The sequence below is a fragment of the Pavona decussata genome, unplaced genomic scaffold (assembly GCF_977016875.1).
Source record: "Pavona decussata unplaced genomic scaffold, jaPavDecu1.1 SCAFFOLD_94, whole genome shotgun sequence".
In the NCBI taxonomy this organism is placed as follows: Eukaryota; Metazoa; Cnidaria; class Anthozoa; order Scleractinia; family Agariciidae; genus Pavona; species Pavona decussata.
This window is the reverse complement of record NW_028145511.1, coordinates 847,691-865,757: the sequence shown is the minus strand read 5'-3', so window position 1 is coordinate 865,757 and position 18,067 is coordinate 847,691. Positions and strand designations below refer to the sequence as shown.

At 38.0% G+C, this 18,067-nt stretch overlaps 2 protein-coding genes across 2 annotated transcripts; one reads left to right on the top strand and one right to left on the bottom strand.

Moving 5' to 3' along the window:
- Nucleotides 1–249: 249 nt before the first annotated feature.
- Nucleotides 250–4,877, bottom strand: LOC146473260 (uridine diphosphate glucose pyrophosphatase NUDT22-like). The gene is made up of 5 exons (XM_085118498.1): nt 4,242–4,877; nt 3,097–3,216; nt 2,662–2,759; nt 2,302–2,395; nt 250–1,603 (listed from the first exon to the last, which is right to left on the bottom strand). The coding sequence occupies exons 1-5, from the start codon at nt 4,767–4,769 to the stop codon at nt 1,487–1,489; spliced, it is 957 nt and encodes a 318-aa protein (XP_084974624.1). The 5' UTR covers nt 4,770–4,877; the 3' UTR covers nt 250–1,486.
- A 113-nt stretch (nt 4,878–4,990) lies between these two features.
- On the top strand, nt 4,991–11,569 carry LOC146473259 (radial spoke head protein 9 homolog). The gene is made up of 6 exons (XM_085118499.1): nt 4,991–5,310; nt 6,172–6,349; nt 6,800–6,929; nt 7,894–7,982; nt 8,500–8,560; nt 11,240–11,569. The coding sequence occupies exons 1-6, from the start codon at nt 5,084–5,086 to the stop codon at nt 11,398–11,400; spliced, it is 846 nt and encodes a 281-aa protein (XP_084974625.1). The 5' UTR covers nt 4,991–5,083; the 3' UTR covers nt 11,401–11,569.
- The last annotated feature ends 6,498 nt before the right edge of the window (nt 11,570–18,067 follow it).

Here is an 18,067-nt window from a genome sequence, read left to right as displayed (position 1 = left end):
TTTCTTTTCTGCAAGTGGTAAATCAAGAAACCCCAACTATGTAAGTCAGTAAGTACTGCGGACATGACAGACATTTGACCGCATATCTTTTTCTAAAATTTTTGGAGACGGTAGCTGTAGCATTAGTGGCGATGTAAGTAGCTGTAGACATAGTTTAAGTAGTAGCAAGATGTTGCTTTAAGTGTAGTAAGTGTAAGATTTGTAAGTGTAAGTGCTGGAATTAAATAATAGTAATAATAATAAGTAAAAAATAGTTTTAAGTTTGTTAATTGTGTAATTTATTCACTTATTTTGCATGAAAGTGTGTACATAAGCAACTGAACAATAAAGTGTGACCATTTACACGTAAAAACAACAACAACAAAAAAGTCAGTAAGTACTGTATCGACAGTACACAGTGCTACGTTATGTGAAATGGGGCCAAGAGAAAAAGGTATGAATTAAGATCTAGTCCAAAGCATTGTTGACACAGAAGGTAAGAGAAGAGACTGATTGGTCACAGAATAAAATTAAGCATTTCTAGAAATAATCAAAGGGCTGAGACTGCAAAAAAAGAGGTAAAATTTAAAGTGTTCCTGTTCTGAAATCAGCTCAACAAGAAACAAACAAGAAACAACTTGTTAAGTGAATAAAAATTTGATAACTTGTTCTATTTTTGTACAAAATTATAAAAATTTACTATAGGCCCTCTCTCCACTTACATAACCCATTTAATTACAACTGTTCACAGTTTTCTGATTCATACTTTTAGTGTCACAACAGTACAGAAAGAAGTGGGAGATATAGCATAAATTCTCCTTGGAGTAATTTGTGAGGAAACGGGATTTTTTCACTATCTTTATTGACTTTAAGTCTGATTAGGTTACATTAATAATGACCACATGAGTACAATAAAAAGAAACACGATAGAGAAGCTTATATAGCTTTGGTGTTTCTTGCTGTTGCTGAAATTCTGATTCAGCCCTGCTAAAATGTGCAAGCAGCTGGCAAATTTGCCACCTATAGCTACCTATCAACTATTTTAGTTGACTACCCAATGTTGCCCAAGTCTGACTGGTTTAAATAATTATTGTTCATCTGACAATTTGATAGGATTCATTTGCAGAAAGACACTGTCACACAATAGGGTCCATTGGGAAAAAAACACTGGTCAGGGGTAAAAATTAATAGTTTCCCTTGGAAATTCAATTTTATTAAAACAATTAAACAAGCGTTGTAAGCTAAATTTTTTGAGAAACTCAAATTTCCACAGGCAACTCTCATCCTAGCCTGATTCTCAGACGTCTGAGGTCATTTGTGGCCCCCAGAGAAACGAGTGGGCTGCAAACGAGCTTGGACGTCTGAGAATCAGGCTACTCTCATCCAATAGGACTCTACCGTTTATCAGTAATCATAGTACATATAATAATTATTATTACACTATGTCTTATGAGTCTGACAAGACAACTCTCTACAATGAAGTGTATTTCTGCTTTCATGCAGCTAGCTACACACAAGTATTAGTTTGTAGGTTGAAGTAAAAATAGAGACATGCTTTACATCCAGGAGTTATATCTTTAAAGAGCTCCTTAACTTGACTGGATGACATCCCTTTTTGGAATTCCTGTAAAAGATAAAAAACATGCTCTCTTTGCATCAAAAAGGAAACAAAGGTTGCAGAAGAGGAATAGCTGAGAATTCAATGAGTGTCTTAATGTCAAACCTTGAATACTGCTGACTGGCTATCTTGTGAGCAAAAAGGGATGCGAGAAATTACCTTAGGCAAGGGGTGGAAGCAGGAATAGTAAGCAGGAAAAAATGAAGAGAAACACCATGTACACACTTGTCAACATTAAGCCTGAGAGGGGGAAAACAGCACCATTGGCTTTAGCAAGTATAGTAAGTATACTGTGTTACAAAGTAAAAGTGAGTCAAGATGGTGGAGTCATTGTGGTGACCTGTGATCAATTCTTTTTTTTATTCACCACAATAGCTTCCCCTACATGACTTGCACCATGCAAAAAAAGAAAAACAAAACCCTCTGGCGTCTGGGGCAGTAATAAACTGTCCTTCAGCAGGGAATATTGGTATAATATTGTACAGTGGAACCTCTCCTTATGGACACATCTTTAATACAGACACCTCTCTATTACAGACAGTTCACTTGGTCCCTGAGAGACCGAAAATTCATATAAGCCTACTTCTCAAAAACGAACACCTCTATAATGCGGACACTTATTTCTATCACCTTGGTGTCCGTAATAAAGAGGTTCAACTGTACTGTCTTTAAAATGTAACATTAAGCTTTATTTTTAAACTTACCAATAAATCAATTAGCAGTAGCTCTGATGACTCATATGCCTCTGGCCCACCTTTGTCGTACAACTGTTTAATTTCTTCACCAGTTAAAGAACATCTGGAAAAGTGGAAGATACCAATAACACAAAGAATATCTTTTTAATTCTATTGTCAGTGATTATAAGATGTCTCATATTGCCTAAATATTCTACATTCAAAGGAAGTAAGAGAAATCTGAGCTTTGACACTATCACTTTTTTTCTTCATTTATGTCAATGATTACCGCAACATCCAATTTTTTGTGTCCAGAGGTGGCTGTAAAAATGTTTTCAAAATTCATGTTCAACTACATCTGTATCTAAAATTATTTTAATTAGTATATACCTGATTCTAAAACATGCTCCTGGTCTGTTCCCAGTTGTGTGATTCTGCTGTATTCCTAGCAACAGTGGCCAGTTTATGTATTCTTCTGGGATATTAACCTAAACAAAAAGTAAATGAAAAGTTAAATGTTTAGGAATTTTACAGTATGTGTGACACATATAGGGGATCATCATTTTCACCAGGGTTTCACAGGTAGGCAAAACTTTCAATGGAGTTGCTTTACTATAAGGGGTTTTCAACCAGCAGGTCAGATGCTCAAACCAAGAGACAAAATCATTGACTCCAGGTTGTCCAAATAATACTTAGCCCTTGATAAAAGTCCTGTACATGTGCCTCAATCCAGAGGATCAATAAAAGTCCAATCACTATAAAATGTGGTGAAAACTTATTTAATTAAAAGATTATTAATCACAAGCATTATAAGCACTGACTCACTTCATCTCTGACTTCTCGCACAATGGAGTGAAAGAACTCATGTACAACTGCTTTTTCCTCCATGTCATCTAAATCAACTGAACTGTTTTTGTCAGGTTTACCATCCTGAAGTTTCACTTCCTGGCAAACAAAATAAAAACAAAGATTTCATAAAGTGATTTTGAGCAAAAATAGGCTTCTTTCTTACAGCTACAATTAGAAAATACTACCTGAAAGGCCAGTAAATGTATTTTCACAAAACTCATGAATTTATAGAGGGCTGTCTTCTCTTATTACTGAGCATGGCCACAAGGCTTATAATAAGATGTGACCTGTGTGTGTAGACAACTCATGCTAGTTAACATAATGTCTCATTATGTTCACCTTCCAAATTCTCTAGACTAGTTTGTAATATTATTTATGTGCTGTTTTGTGATTGTTTTTTTGTTATCATAATTTCCCATTGCCAACATTATTTTACCAAATGTATAGCAGCATAAGGCACTATTGAAGTTACCCATTGTTCTTAACTTCATGTAACAAAAGACACTGTTTGGAAAAACCGAACATTCATTTGATGGGTTAGAGGTTTCAGCCCACAACCAGAACTTTCACGATTTCATTTGGCGGTGCAATTTTACCCTCATCTTGTCATCATTGTTTTGGTGTCTCGGGTTCGTCTTATTTAAAGACATCAAAACAAATCTAAAGCGAAACAGGAGACTTCCAGAAAACAGAGATGATATTAACATTTGCATAGCTTTAGATCCCTAGATCCCACTATCCCCAAGGGAGGGAAGGGGTACTTAGGTATATCAGTGTCAGGTAGGTGTGAACAGGCCAAAGTTTTAGACTCCCAAAAAAATCCCATTAGGATAAAACTAGATCCAAGGACAGTCCAATGGTGCAAAACATACCAACAGAAAGTCTATTCCTTCTCTGCATCATCCCATGGTCAGAGAGCTGGAAATGGAACTTTCTAACCCGTCCATCCCTGACTCCCGCAAAAACTGCCAGAAAATTCCTAACCCCAAAAGCGCCCAAATTGCTATCCTCACTGAAAAAGAAAGGCTAGCACACCACCCGTCACTAAGATATCTGAAAACCCCCTGTATGCCATTATCTTACAGGTGTGTATGCCAAGCATTGCGGGTTTCACAGCTTACACTAGGTTCTGCATGCCCTCCAGGGGTATCCAAATGGCCTGGATCTTCATAAACTTGATGGCTTCTTCTGATAAAAACCAATTTATTGTCACTTGTTTCAACAATGGAACCAACTCCCAAAGCGTCCGAAAAACAGGCTTGCTCATTGGCATATTCACGCTTGCCGTAATCACTTAAAAATCCCCAATGACCATTGTTCATATTTGTACAAACGTAATCTCTGTAGCAAGTTTGTCCTAAGTGCAAGGTCACGGGTTTTCCTTCCTCATGGCTAACGCCATGAAGACGAAATTTGGAGCCGTTGAAAAGGAATGGATTTTGCTCCTTACGTAAAGCCCATGTCTTTTCGATTTCAGCTTCAAACTGTTCACTACAAGGCTTCCTATCGTAATCATGAGACAATAAAACTGTCACGCTAGCGTCCTTTGTTCCACCACAAGAAGAGAAACTTTCGTAATGTCCGCAGTTGAATATCTCCGTAAAATGTCCTTCATCTCTACATTTTTCCACAAAAGCTTTGAACTCCATTCTCCAATCGTTTGAATATCACTTCAAAACTATATGTACCACTACCCGCCCACCAATCTTTTTTTAAAAGAAGATTCAATTCAGTGAAGCCGCCATTTTAAAATGAGTTTAGCCTCGATATAAAATCAATTTTGATTGGTTAAGTGCAAAACCTAAGCCAATCATATTCCTTGTTAGATCTTGTTTCTCCGTCTATGAAGCCAGCGGCTGCAGACAAAAGTGCCATGACAACATAGCGCGCGTAACAAAATCACAGAAAAAGAAGAAGGGTGAAAGGCTGTCTACTTTATTGAACCAAATTTCTCTCCAGAACTATGGAATCAGAAGATCTTCATATGTCAGTTGACTATGTGGGAAGTAGTGGTGTTATTCTAAGTACAGAACAGAAGGCAGCTTTACAGTCCTCGCTGGTTATTTTGAAAAGCAACTACAAGTTTTATCGTGTGAAATTTTGGGGCAAGATTGTCGGAGTAAAGTCTGATTACTTCATCGTGCAGGGAGTTGGAAAAGATGAGTTGAAGGATAGGAAAACGCTCTACAGGTAAATGAAAACGCAAACTAGTGGGAAATCTCTTTCTCAAAACAGAAGGCTTTATTAAGCTTTTATTTCCGATTAAGAGAACATTTTTGTCTTCACCAGAGCTTAGTTTTGCAGATCACATAAGCTTATAACCTCATATTCACACAAATATGATGCAATGTATAAAACAGGCAACAAAAATGATGGTGCTAGGGAAACTGATAGCGGATAATCCATTTTTGCAATCCCGGTGTCACTGCAATAATTGAAAGCATTCAAAATGAAGCTTAAAACTGTTGCATTACCCCAAAATAACGAGGGAGGATGTGTTTATCACTTCCAACTGAATTCCCACTTTGCCACAAGTTGTCCCTTCTTCTGGTAAAGGACAATTAAGTGTCAAGACGAACAGAAAATTGCCTGCTGTAATCTAAGAACGTGATGCGTGGGTGGAGAGTCTGGAAGGAGGGAGTGCTGACATTAGCTGCTGACTAGAGAAACTTTGTGCATGGGACAAACTTGGGCAAACATCTGTTGTGCATTTGGGTACTAGGTCATCTAGCATAAAGATGGTCACTTGATGGTTAACACATCAAGACGTAGATTTGATTTGCACATCTTGAATGGCGTACGTATTACCAAATGCTTCACATCAATATATGTGTGCAATTTTGCTGGCTTTTTCCAATTCCTCAGTCACTCTCTTGGAGTAGGGTCATGTGTGGCCATGGAAGATAATTTATATTTTTAACAAATTATTAGGTTGAAAGCATCCTTAGATTTTGAATAAATCTACAAGGTACATATGCAAGAATCTCACAGTGACTGTACTTGTCAGAGTGTACGGTCTAATAATATTTTTCCCATTATTTTTCCATACAGTCTAGACTGTGTACAGTGGGGCTTATTGCCAGTAGTGACAGAAAGCGTGAGGCACAATTGCTCATTTGTGAAGGGGCGCTTTACTGGGGACCCTTCGTACGAATACGAGCACACAGAGACAAAGAAAGTGGAGAGCCAAGATGGGGAACGAATTGAGGGAGCTGAGGAGGAAAATATTGTAAGTAATGCATGGAGACATTTGGGGCATGCTGTTGTAATCACAGGAAATAGACCCTTATCACTTGGCAGCCATGTTGAGTCTCAGGAGAATTATAAGCTTTGTTTTTGCCTGGCAAGCCTCGCACTGAATTCTTCTGAGCAAAACGAACAATGTATTGATCTGAGATCTGTTAATACTCACAGCCCATCAACTGAGTAAGAGTCAGAAATATTATTTCTAACTCCGACTCAGTTGCTGGGGAAAATTGATTGGAATTGTATTCAATACAATATTATTGCAGTCAGTTTTCCCCAGCAACTGAGTTTAAGGTTGTGTTTTGTTATTTGTCTTCCACTCTTGGAAACATGACCACAAACATTTTACTGCTGGAATTTGTTTGAGTGAAATTTTTGCACCTGTGAGTACTAGGCAGAACTGAGTTTGGCAATGTCTGGCTAACTTCCATAGATTATGGTCAAAGAAGAGGACAGGCTAGCAGCAACCATTGAAGCCATAGATTATGATGTCAGGATAGTCCCCAGAGGTGCATACTGTCGAACATCTCTTGGAACTGTTGGAGTAAATAGAAGTTTTGAAGGTAGGTATATAACTGGCCTATTTGTAGATCTGGTTGAAAATTGTTAATCATGATTTCTGCTCCTGTGGCAATTTAGCTTCTTGGCACTAATTACTGGAACACTGAGAATGGGATGCTTCTTTCAAATGAACAATTTCTTATTAGAGGTTGTTAATGAGAAATCCTTATCCGACTTTCAAACCGCCATACTGATGTCACTGACAGCATGTATTTAGATATCAAAACTCTGAGATCAGTAGAGTACTGTTTTAAATTTTTATGTCCACTTATAAAAACAATTACATTATTAATGCTATTAGTTATCTTATACTAGACCCTACAAGCTATTAGCTTTAAAATTTATGGAGTGTGTGCCCATTACCTTTTCTAGTTTGCTATTTGGCAAGTCTCGTGATTAAAGATATGTGTGAAAAAAGTGGTACTGAGATTCACCTTTGTTAAATTCACCTGGGTTATACTGAATTAGTGTCTACTGGTTACTGTGCCTTTAAATAACACGTAGAATCTGAAGTTTAAGTTTCAACAACTTTTACATTTTCCACTGTCATCAAACAGTACAGCGGACCTCTTTGAAAGCAAAGTTATTTGGTTCAGTGGGGTCAATAAGTCAAATTCAAATGCTATGATCAGAAGATTTCAATCCATTTTGTCAGTTTCTGTATTTTTGCTGTCAATCGGTTGTGGCTGTAGTAATTATGACTGACAGCAGTAAAACAATCAAGTTGTTAGTTTAGGTTTTGAAGTTCGGAGTTTGTATGCTATTGAAACTGGCGGAGTAACAAGACAATTAAAATGCTATGTTTGGTTTAAGAAACGATTTAGAGAAACATTTCATCAAGAAAATTGAAGTCATCGAAACGTCATGCTGTTTTATTATCGTTAATTTTCTTGATGAAAATAATGTTTGCTTTAGTTTCAATTGCAAAAAAAAAGTTTTTGTAAAATGTTCATTTTCTTTCAACAGGTTTGAGTGTTGCAGATTCGGGCAAGCTTTCAAGTTACTTCCACTTCAGAGAACCATTCCTTCTTACGCAGAAGACCCTTCTTCAAAAGGTAACATAGAGTCGACACCAACTGATGGTTTTAGAGACCAATTTAGACTGTACAAATTTTGCTTACGACTGTTGTATGCAACTTCTACGGCATGTGCTGCTTATGTCATACAAAAACATCTCAGAAAATTCTTGTCATCCAACTTTGCCTATGCCTTTGATTGTTGTACAATTTGATAAGTAACATATTTCAAATTCTTGGTTACGACAACAGTCATACCATTGAAATCATCCTTAAGAGAGGTATGATAATTTAAGAGAGAGCTGACTATGAACTTAATTATGATTGGCTATTTTACGTGGTTATGTGATAAATACAGTGTACACTGTTCACTGGGCCTAGCTGGCTGACATCAAACCCTGGATCATCTTACTTTAAAGACAAATGAGAAATTATAAAAGGAAATGATTTTTGTTTAATGATCCCTTGCAAATGGATGAACAATTGAGACTTGTTACTCTATCAAATGTGCTAAAACAACTGTTTTAAATGAGTTAATATTTTTATTCCTGAACAGGCTGAGCTGGATAAAGCTATTGACTTTCTTGATCCCATTGACACTGATGTACCAAAAGGAGGTAAGAGCACTCAGAAATATTACTTCAAATATATTCACACGAGAAGAAGGGTTGATGACAAAATAATGGAACTCTTTCTTTTGGTCAACTGCCATCTTACATGTACATGTACTCTCCTAAAATCTCAAACACTTTCATCCAAATTAATTTGAAATTGTCAAGAATTTTCATTCATTGTACATAATGACTATCTCCTATAGTAGAGTTTTTAAAATTGATAAGCAAGACTGGAGAATTCTTAGTAACGTACTAATAGATTGAGTTATAAAGCTCCTAAGAGTTCCCTGCCTGGTTGCCATGGGTCACCAGGCTCTTGTCTGTAAGGTGACAGTCCTGAAAAAGTCTTACATTCATGTTCATTTGCATGAATTTCCACTCCTTGTACGACTTTGTAAATTGGTTTTGCATGCCCAAGGTTACATCCTTAATTGACTTATGATAGTTAATGAGAGTTGAAAAAAACTTTTTAAACCAATTTTCATCTTGTTTACCTTATCAACATCCATTTTCATTGGTAATACTGCCTTAAAATCAACTTCTTAACATCAATGTTAACCCTTTAAGCCCCTCTCTTTACAATGTCACTGCTTTATTAACATGTAAAGGAAAATTAATAATCACCAAAGATGAAATGCCTTGATTTTTAAGTAGCTCTAATAACTGCAAGGCTGATCTGACTGTGTAGAAAACTTAACACGACAGCGACAGAGATCAAACTAAGAATCAAAATGCAACCGTGGACAGCTGTTTCGAACTGGTTGTCTCTCGTCAGCACGGTGTAGCACAGCAAAAAGTAGAACAACAAACGCGGGGTCAGTTGTCCACCAAATGCACATGGTAATGATTCCGGGTGGGCCCAAATACAGTTGTTTACCCACGTCATAGCGCGTGACTACAAACAATGAACAAAGTATCTGAAATATCATGTCCCTGTCACAATGAGTTAAGTGGGGAAAGACAGTACTTTGCTTCATGAGCGCATGGCCAAACCATGTTTAAAAAAAGTGCAGCATATCGGATCTAAAAAGATGTACAGTCCAAAATAGAAAGAAAGAAAGTAAAGTTATCCAGGGTGCATCAGCTACCTGGTATTAAATAAATCATGACAATAAATATAAATATAAATTAATTTAAATAGTTAAGAAAAACTGACTTGTGCTATCTCACATGCAAATGTTAGAAATGGTAGGGTTTTTAAAAAAAAGTTTAAAAGAAGAAAGCAATTCTGCTCTTTGAATTTTAGTAGGCTGTGAATTAAGGTGGCTCTATACCATTTCTTCAGTTTTCGCTGGTAGTGATGTATATTTTTCTCGATGTTCTGGTTCTTTCAGCCCTGTGAAATTATGTGGGTTCAAACATAGTTCCGAGTACCTTAAGTCCTTGTGGTTTGTTAAAAACACCGTTACTACTGGTAAACCTCGTTTCCATGGCAACCAGCAGATGATACCTCTCTTGATTCCTTCACCCCTAGCTAGTTTCAAAACGGGTCTGTCCGAATTTCGCGTGTTTCAATTTCGCTATTTTTTGTGTAACGAAGAGAGAAACTCCAAAATATCTTCTCGTAAAGTCAAAACAAATTCTGTACATACGTTTGGCCAATTTCTGCAATTTTCGTTTTTTCCATTTATTGCAGTTGTCTATGTATAATTCTCCCTAAGATTTTTTGGAGTACAAATACCAGCTACATCCTAACTTTGAAACAATTTTAAGAACAATTCACTGTGGAACACTCGTTAAAATAGCCTTACTTTTCAGCCCAAAACTGGCCTTGTTTCGCGCGCGAGCATAATTCCCGTATCAGTTAGAATACTGCGCGCGCTCGCATCATTTTAGTACCCAGTCGCCGCGCGCCAAATAACTGTCTGGAGTCACCTTAAAAAGGATTAGACCTGAGAATCTGAACAGAAAGTATGTTCACCAAGGCTAAGGGCGCGTTTTTTTATCCACAATTCTGGAATAAGAATGGTTGGTACGGAATGCTAGGAATAATTCGGATTGTTTGCATAAAAAAAACCCCGTTGGTCCTGGCCGAGTAAACATTGCGTAACAAACAAATGATGGTGGCCGACGAAGAGGCTGCCATTGCAGCCGTTATCGCAGCAATTTTCCTTGTACTTTTAGTACAATGAAATAAGAAGCAATTGTCCAAAAGTGTAACCTGATTTTTTCCCTTGAAGAGACGTATTTGAATCCGCAGCGCTCACCTCGCCGTCCGCCATCTTGGATTTCATCGCAACATTCTGTTCATTCTGCCCCTGGGAGCAGAATGGATGGAATGGCATTCTGTCCATTCCGGAATAAGAATGCGGAATAGAAAAACGCGCGCATTTTACATTCTGTCCATTCTCATTCCAGAATTGTGAATAAAAAAACGCACCCTAAGTTTAGGCTTGGGTAGATATATATCTGTTTTTCTACTAATGTTGTAGCTATGTACATCACAATTCCTTATAAAAGAGTCGCATAAATACTGAGTAAACTGCAAAGGACCGCAAACGAAAATACTTGCAGCATTTTCGTTTGCTGTCCTTTACAGTTTATTCTTGATTTTTAGACAAATTCCCCCACCGAGTAACGTGAGAGATATATGGAGGAAAGTGCAGAGAATATACTTGTTGATATTGTAGCCGAAAGAGTTAAAGAAATGTTTGATTTTGCCTGTTTGTTTGTTTGTTTCAGGTTCTTGGAGCATTCAGTTTGAGCGAGGAAGTGGCCTTGTGACTCTGCGTAGCCTTCACTGGATTGGCTTCAGTTTCTTTCATGTGCCAGGAACCAGAAAATATGGATCAGTATATTTTGGTCTTGGCACCAAAAATCTGGACTTGCCTTTTATGCTGTGAAGACCAGGGAAATTCTTTCACAACTTTTGTGTAATATAGTTTATTTATAATATTCACACTTGAGTAAAATGCGTTTATCACTTAGTCAGGGTAACAAGGATTGTTTTGTAATCTTAATCAGCCTTAATGTATAGCGAGCATCTTGAAGTAAACAAAAAAATTCAAATGGCTCTTTGGCTGTTTTTTGAAACTGAAAGTCTTTAGATAATAGGGAGCTTATTAAGGCAACGACGACGGCAACAACAACGCCGCAAAACAACAGGTTTAATGAGCAAAAACAATCGCTCTGCACGTGCGTTTTACATTTTGGTACATTTCTTTACCGTCCTCTGCAAAACAACAACGTGAAATGACCACATTTAAGGTTTTGTGGAGAACGTGAACGCATGACGGTAAATTTCTCATTTTCTTTTTTAACTTGTTCGCCACTCCTACCAATTTGGTTCCTGGATAGTTCGCCATTTTGTAAAAGTTGAGCGAGTTGAAATAATCGCGAAGTAGCACAAATGAAATAAAGTTATATTTTCAGGTGACGTTTTTCGTTGCCGTTGCCGTCGTCGTTGCTTAAGCTCCCTAACAACGAGCGAAATGCCCTTTTAAGGCGAAATAATACATTTGATAAACTCTTTTCTCCCTTTTTTTTTGGCGGGGGCGCTTGTTGAATGTCCCCTAAAAGTCCCATTTTGAAATTATTTCGCCTGTTTGCGAGGCAAAGTTTTGGCCAAAGAAGTCCAAAATTCACTAACTTGCTGTAATGAGATCGAGTTAGTGCACTCCTTCCGATAAACGCTCTATCGATTGAATGCTTAATAAACGCCCCTTTTTAATAAGTACCCCTATTAAAAAAATCGCCCTACAATAAAAACCGCATCCCTATTTGAGCTCTTGTTTTCGATAAGTGCCTCTTTTACGCAGTGGCTCTTGAGGAATGACTACTCGGAAATCGTATTGTTACGATTGGGTGCTTTTACTTTCTCTGGTGTTAAAATGATGTTACACGAAACAGTTTGTGTTGCGTTAAAAATTGTTATCCTGCTAATAATGGCAGCTTGACTTGTTTTGATCTGCCCCTCGAACTTCATTGCCACAACGAAACGTTGCGCTAAAAATTGTCCGCGCGCTATGCTTCGTTAAAAATTGTCCCGTGTAATGCGACTGGGGGATTGCGATAAACTCTGTCCCGGGTCATGTGAAGTGATGCCATGCATCAGTCATTTCCATGTCGAAAAGAAAAAAAGTGCCCGCCCTTTAGCTCCCAAAATAAAACAAGCGCCTGTGGCGGCTTCCTTGCGAACAGAGCTCTTTGTCCCCAAGCTATCAGAGGTATTTCGAAAGAGTAAATCAGTTTGCCGTTTTACCCAACGAACGAGATCCCGGCGTTAGCAGGCAACGGGCCATGACGGGCGGCCCTCAACTACTTGGCTAACACTTACAGCACTTATACCAATTGTCTTGATTACATGGTAATGCAATTTAACGTCAAATGTCATTTTAATTTGTTGGCTTCCAGACATGGCAACATACGTCTCCCTTGTGTTCACAAAACCAGCGAAATGCCTCAAGTTGGCCTAAAAGAAAAAGTACAACGTCGCCGGAAGCTCGGTTCACATCAACCCTTTAAATTCTTCCTCTTAACTCTCACTTTCTTACTGTCGTCTGCTTTCGCTGACTAACTATCGCGTGTCAATGATGAGACAAACTGAGAAAGGATATCCACTCCTGTCTGCCTTTGGATCACGGTTGTACTTCAATCCAGCATTATGGTACCGTGTCCTTATACTGTTTAGAGATGCACCAAGGAGGGGGGTGGGTGTAGACACAATTGGGGACTGGTAAAAAAGTATAGGGTGGGGTGGGCTAGAGCATTTGGAAATGTGGAGGATAAAAAATACGTCGTCCATCCCCTCCTTTTGGCACAAAACTGACTGACCCACCCCTAAACGAAGGTTGAAAATTATATGACCCACCCCCTATTAAACATGGTTGCATTAAATTTTTGGTTGCAATGTTAAGGAAAACACGTTTTTTTTGTACGACAAAATCATAAACCTCCTCGCTTCAGAAGGGATTAAGTTTGGTGAAGAACGCTTAATGGTACATCGCTATCAGTGCCACTCCAACTGCTGGATACCAGTTTTGCGAAGGGATATTATCATGATAGGAGGTATTACTCCCACCTTCCTGCGCAGTCTTCACATGCTTCTGAGCCGCTGACTCTCGATTCAGAGGCACTTGTGTCTTTGCCAGTGAATACACTGACACCAAGTGAAGCTTGTTTTGTTTTGTTTTTTTTTTTTTTCGTTTTATTTCTTTTCGGTCGTCAGCTTGTGTCTTTCGATATACGAATTAATGACAGAAACTCTTTGCTTTCTCAGCAAATTAAGGAAAGACACTCTTTGCTTGCTCAGCAAATCCTCACAGGAGTTTCCCCCACCCTACATCCTCATAGGTCAAGTAATACTCTCTCTTTCTGCTTTCTCCCTTCTTCCTCTTTCTCTCTTTTGTTTCATCATGTTAAGGTACGCAAGGTGATGTATGTATTTCACTACCAGGTCTTGATCTGCCGCACATTTCTCAGAGAATTAAGCTTGAACACTTTCTATTTCTAGTGAAACTTAACCTGCAGGTTGGTAGATAACTGTGTGCCTATTCCTCTTAAAAATAGAATGACCCACCCCCCATGGGTAGCTGAAAACTGCACGACCCTCCCCTTACCATGTGCTCAAAAACTGATGACCCACCCCACCCTATAGTTTTTGACCAGTCCCTTACAAGGGGTTTCTTTTCTCTCCGGACAACTGTATAAGAAAAGGCATTTAGGACGAGGTAGTAACATCAGGTAGATAAAAATCATAATCTTTTGGCGGAGCCAAATTTATATGCTGCGATCTTTTACACCCTGTTTTGGACCCAGCCCCGAAAACTGGACTTTTTTCATCCCAAAACTGACCCTAAATGTCTGCAATAATACCGCTGACAATACAGTAAAACTCTACCTATTTTCAGACCAAAGCTTATATCCATGGAAACTTTGTGCAAGATTCGGAAAGGGGGGGGGGGGGGGGGAAGAGGGGGGGGAGTGGATGGGGAGGAGCGAGATTACTGAGCTGGTTTTCTTGGTGGTTATCTGCCGACTATTCGCCGACCATTAAATTTGGACCCCGCTTTATAATAATAATAATAATAATAATAATAATAATAATAATAATAATAATAATAATAATAATAATAGTAATAATAATAATAATAATAATAATAATTTTTTTTAATATTTTTTAAAATAATAATTCTTTATTAAAATATTCCACACAAATTGCTATTTACAAGTTAAAAGTATATATAAAAAAAGAGCTATTAAAAACACCTATTCACAATTCATTTCGATTAAAAAGAAAGATGATATTTTCAAGCAATAATTTTTTTGTAAGGAAAAAGAAAAAAAAAACAAATGTCATGAAGTTTTTAAAAAATTAAATTCGGCATTTTAAAATCAGTTCCACTTGATAAAAAGGAAAGAAAAAAAATAAACAAAATAAGCATCTCTCAAATGGCCCCTTCTGCTGTTTCAATGTCAATGTCCGCGTTCTTGATGTCACGTTGAATTCTTCTTAATGTCCTAGAACCTCTAAGACAGACGAGTGCAGATCTTAACAGGTCGAATGAAATTCGGCATCTGATCCATGACATGGTTTTGGCATATTGCTCCCCTTTCTTGATAGCAATCAGCTCCGCTAATCGACTATGGTATCTCAAACATTCATTGCCCATTCCGCCAGTTGTAGTGAAGACCAAAGGTGTAAATGTTCCATGCCCAATGTCGAGAACTCTCCTTGAGTACAGGCGCTTTTTCTCATTCTCATGCGTACGATAGATCTGTTGCGGCTCCAGGTCCTTATACGACTCAGCATTGGGGTGGCAAACCCTTACATCAAAGAATGACGATCGTCGTTGCTCCCAGAATCCACGTGCATGGATATCCAATCTCGCATCTTGTGCTTTGTTGGATCCTTTAATTATTAATAATAATAATAATAATAATAATAATAATAATAATAATAATAATCATAATAATAATAATAATAATAATAATTTACATTTGTATAGCGCAAACTTCTATATGGATATATTCGGTTGCGCTTCACAATATTGTTAAAATACAATTATGTTAAGAGCAACTAAGAACACAAGAAACTATTAAAAACTACATGCCCATACAATCAAAGGCAGCGATTATCTAGTCAATAGACCGGCTAGTTAAAAGACAAGACATGAATAAAAATCTATTTAAAGACTAAATTAGAGAAATGAGTTTTAAAAGCAGTCTCGAAAGTGTCCAATGTCTTTATGTTCCGAATTGTTGAAGGTAATGCATTCCAAAGTTAAGGTGCCGCTGACTGGAATGCACGATCGCCAAGGGTTGGACGGGTCTTAGAGCTCTTCATATGAGCCCGGTAAGCGGGACAAATTTTGTTTTCTGTTCATATGGAAAATTTAATCCCGGTTACCGAGATTAAAAATGTCCAAATGGCCCCCAAAACACCTGTGGAACCGTCTTCCGACTTGTTAGCGACCTTACAAGCCATGTGCAGTTGAAAATGTTTCGTCCCGGACAGTACCGGTATCCGGGCTGGAGTGTTCCCCAAAAAACTTCATATAAGAAAAATTTCCAGCTCGGTTACCGAGATATCGGTGGCAAAAACTGACATCTCGGTGATCGGGACAGCCCGCCTTCTCATGTGAACACATCGAAATTTTGGTAGTGAAAAGAATGGCAAGGGGAGTTTAGGAAACCGAGCCAGCCCGGTCGACCGGGCTCATATGAAGAGGCCGTTAGTGCTAGGTAACTCAAGTAATAAAGACTCGTTTGACCTAAGTTGATGGAAGTGATTTTTATTCAAATCAATACCCACTCAAGAAATCGGGTAAATTTCTTAATACTTTAAATTGGGAAAGACCACAGCGACTTTCAAGGCATCGAGGAATACCTTATCGTTCGCAGATCTGGATCAGTAAAATACTTTAGATAATAAATTATAAACTACAAAAATTAAGACTGATCCTTAGGGAAGTAAAACAGAAATATGCTGTTTTCATTTTCTGTATCGGACTTCAACAAAATGTTTTTGTTTTTGTCTTTTTACAGTCTTGCCCTCTATGATGCAGATTTTCTTTATACTCCGTTCTAGACTAATTTACCAAATTTCAACAAATTCCGTTTCAGAAAAAAAGTTGTTGCCCATGGGCTCCTGGTTCTACTGAAACAGTCGACTCCCGATAACTCGAACCTTTTTTCACTTCCCTTGAAGGTTCGAGTTATCGGGAGGCGACTCGGTACTTCCAAAATATTACAGCTAATTGTGCTTCTCTATGAATTCTCTACGAATGGCCTGAGAATCTATATCGCAGCTGATATTTGGGAGCTTGCATCAGTTGAGTGCGTTCGCAATATTACACTCTAGAAAACGCCTCAAATAAAGATACCCCGTTTAGGATTAGGAATCGTAGAATCACGACCTCGTTGAGTGGCACATGGTCTTAATAACATATAGACCTTTTGGGGGTTTCCTTCACCCCCCTGACCCTTGCCAAAAACGCATATGGACTGGCACGAGTTAAATAATCATTTTTGCCGTGATGCTCGACAATAAATATCAACAGGGGGGCTCCTGATATCAAAGGCTGTTTTTGCCATCGATGATAAACAAACAAAGGTTTACCGGTTTTCATTAAAACAGCAGCTCACCTGGGTTCCTCATTCATGATTTTAGTCGTCATCGCCAACTGCAATTGATCGAGTATTTAGACAGCGTCTGTAACTTGAGAAGGGAGGGGTGGGTGTGCCCTTCTTTTCTTGGAAGTGAACAGCACGAGAGTTGAGACTAAAGTTTTATTTTGACATATATTATGATAAGTTTTCAAACTACGAGCTACCGTTAGGAAGTCCAATAACTAGCCGCTAATGACTGTCGGAAAACTAAAACCAAGATTGCCACGGGCAACCAATAAAAACAGACGGAAATAACACGTCAAATTGGAAGCTATTGCATCTTGAACCCGCGCCAGGCGCGGGAAAAAACGCGTGTGTTTGCGGTCCTGCTTTTTGCTCCTGATTGGATAGAAAAAGATTCATGTTTGCTCTTAGCGGTTTGTTAAAGCGCGCCGCGTGAGGTTAATTTTTGAAACAATCTTAGTGTAAATTGGGACAAAATACTTTTTTTTAATCATTTGAAAAAGACACTTTACTTTTTATGTTTCAGGCGCATTGATATTAAACATCATTTGGAAATATTGTTTATCATATAATTTTATTCTTATATAGCGTTTCTTTTCTTGCTTACTCGATATTGGATTTCACTTTAATACTGCACCCCCAGGTCTCCTGTCTCCTTTTGCTTCCGGCTAACTTTTCCCGCGAAAAATTTTGCGGAAAACGGGAAGAATAGTCATAAAATTAAAAAAAAAAGGCTTTCAAGAGAGAAAGTCTGATTAAGTTGGTTTAAGTTAGTTGGGAAAGAAAGTTGTAATTCTCTGTCCGTGCCTCTGTTAATGTGTTAAATTTTCACTGTTTTAAAATCTCAACATGTAAAGCTGAAGATTGAAATTTTAGCCAGTTTTAATATTTTTCATCAATCAGAAATGATTAAGAGGTTTTTCAGTCGGACCAACA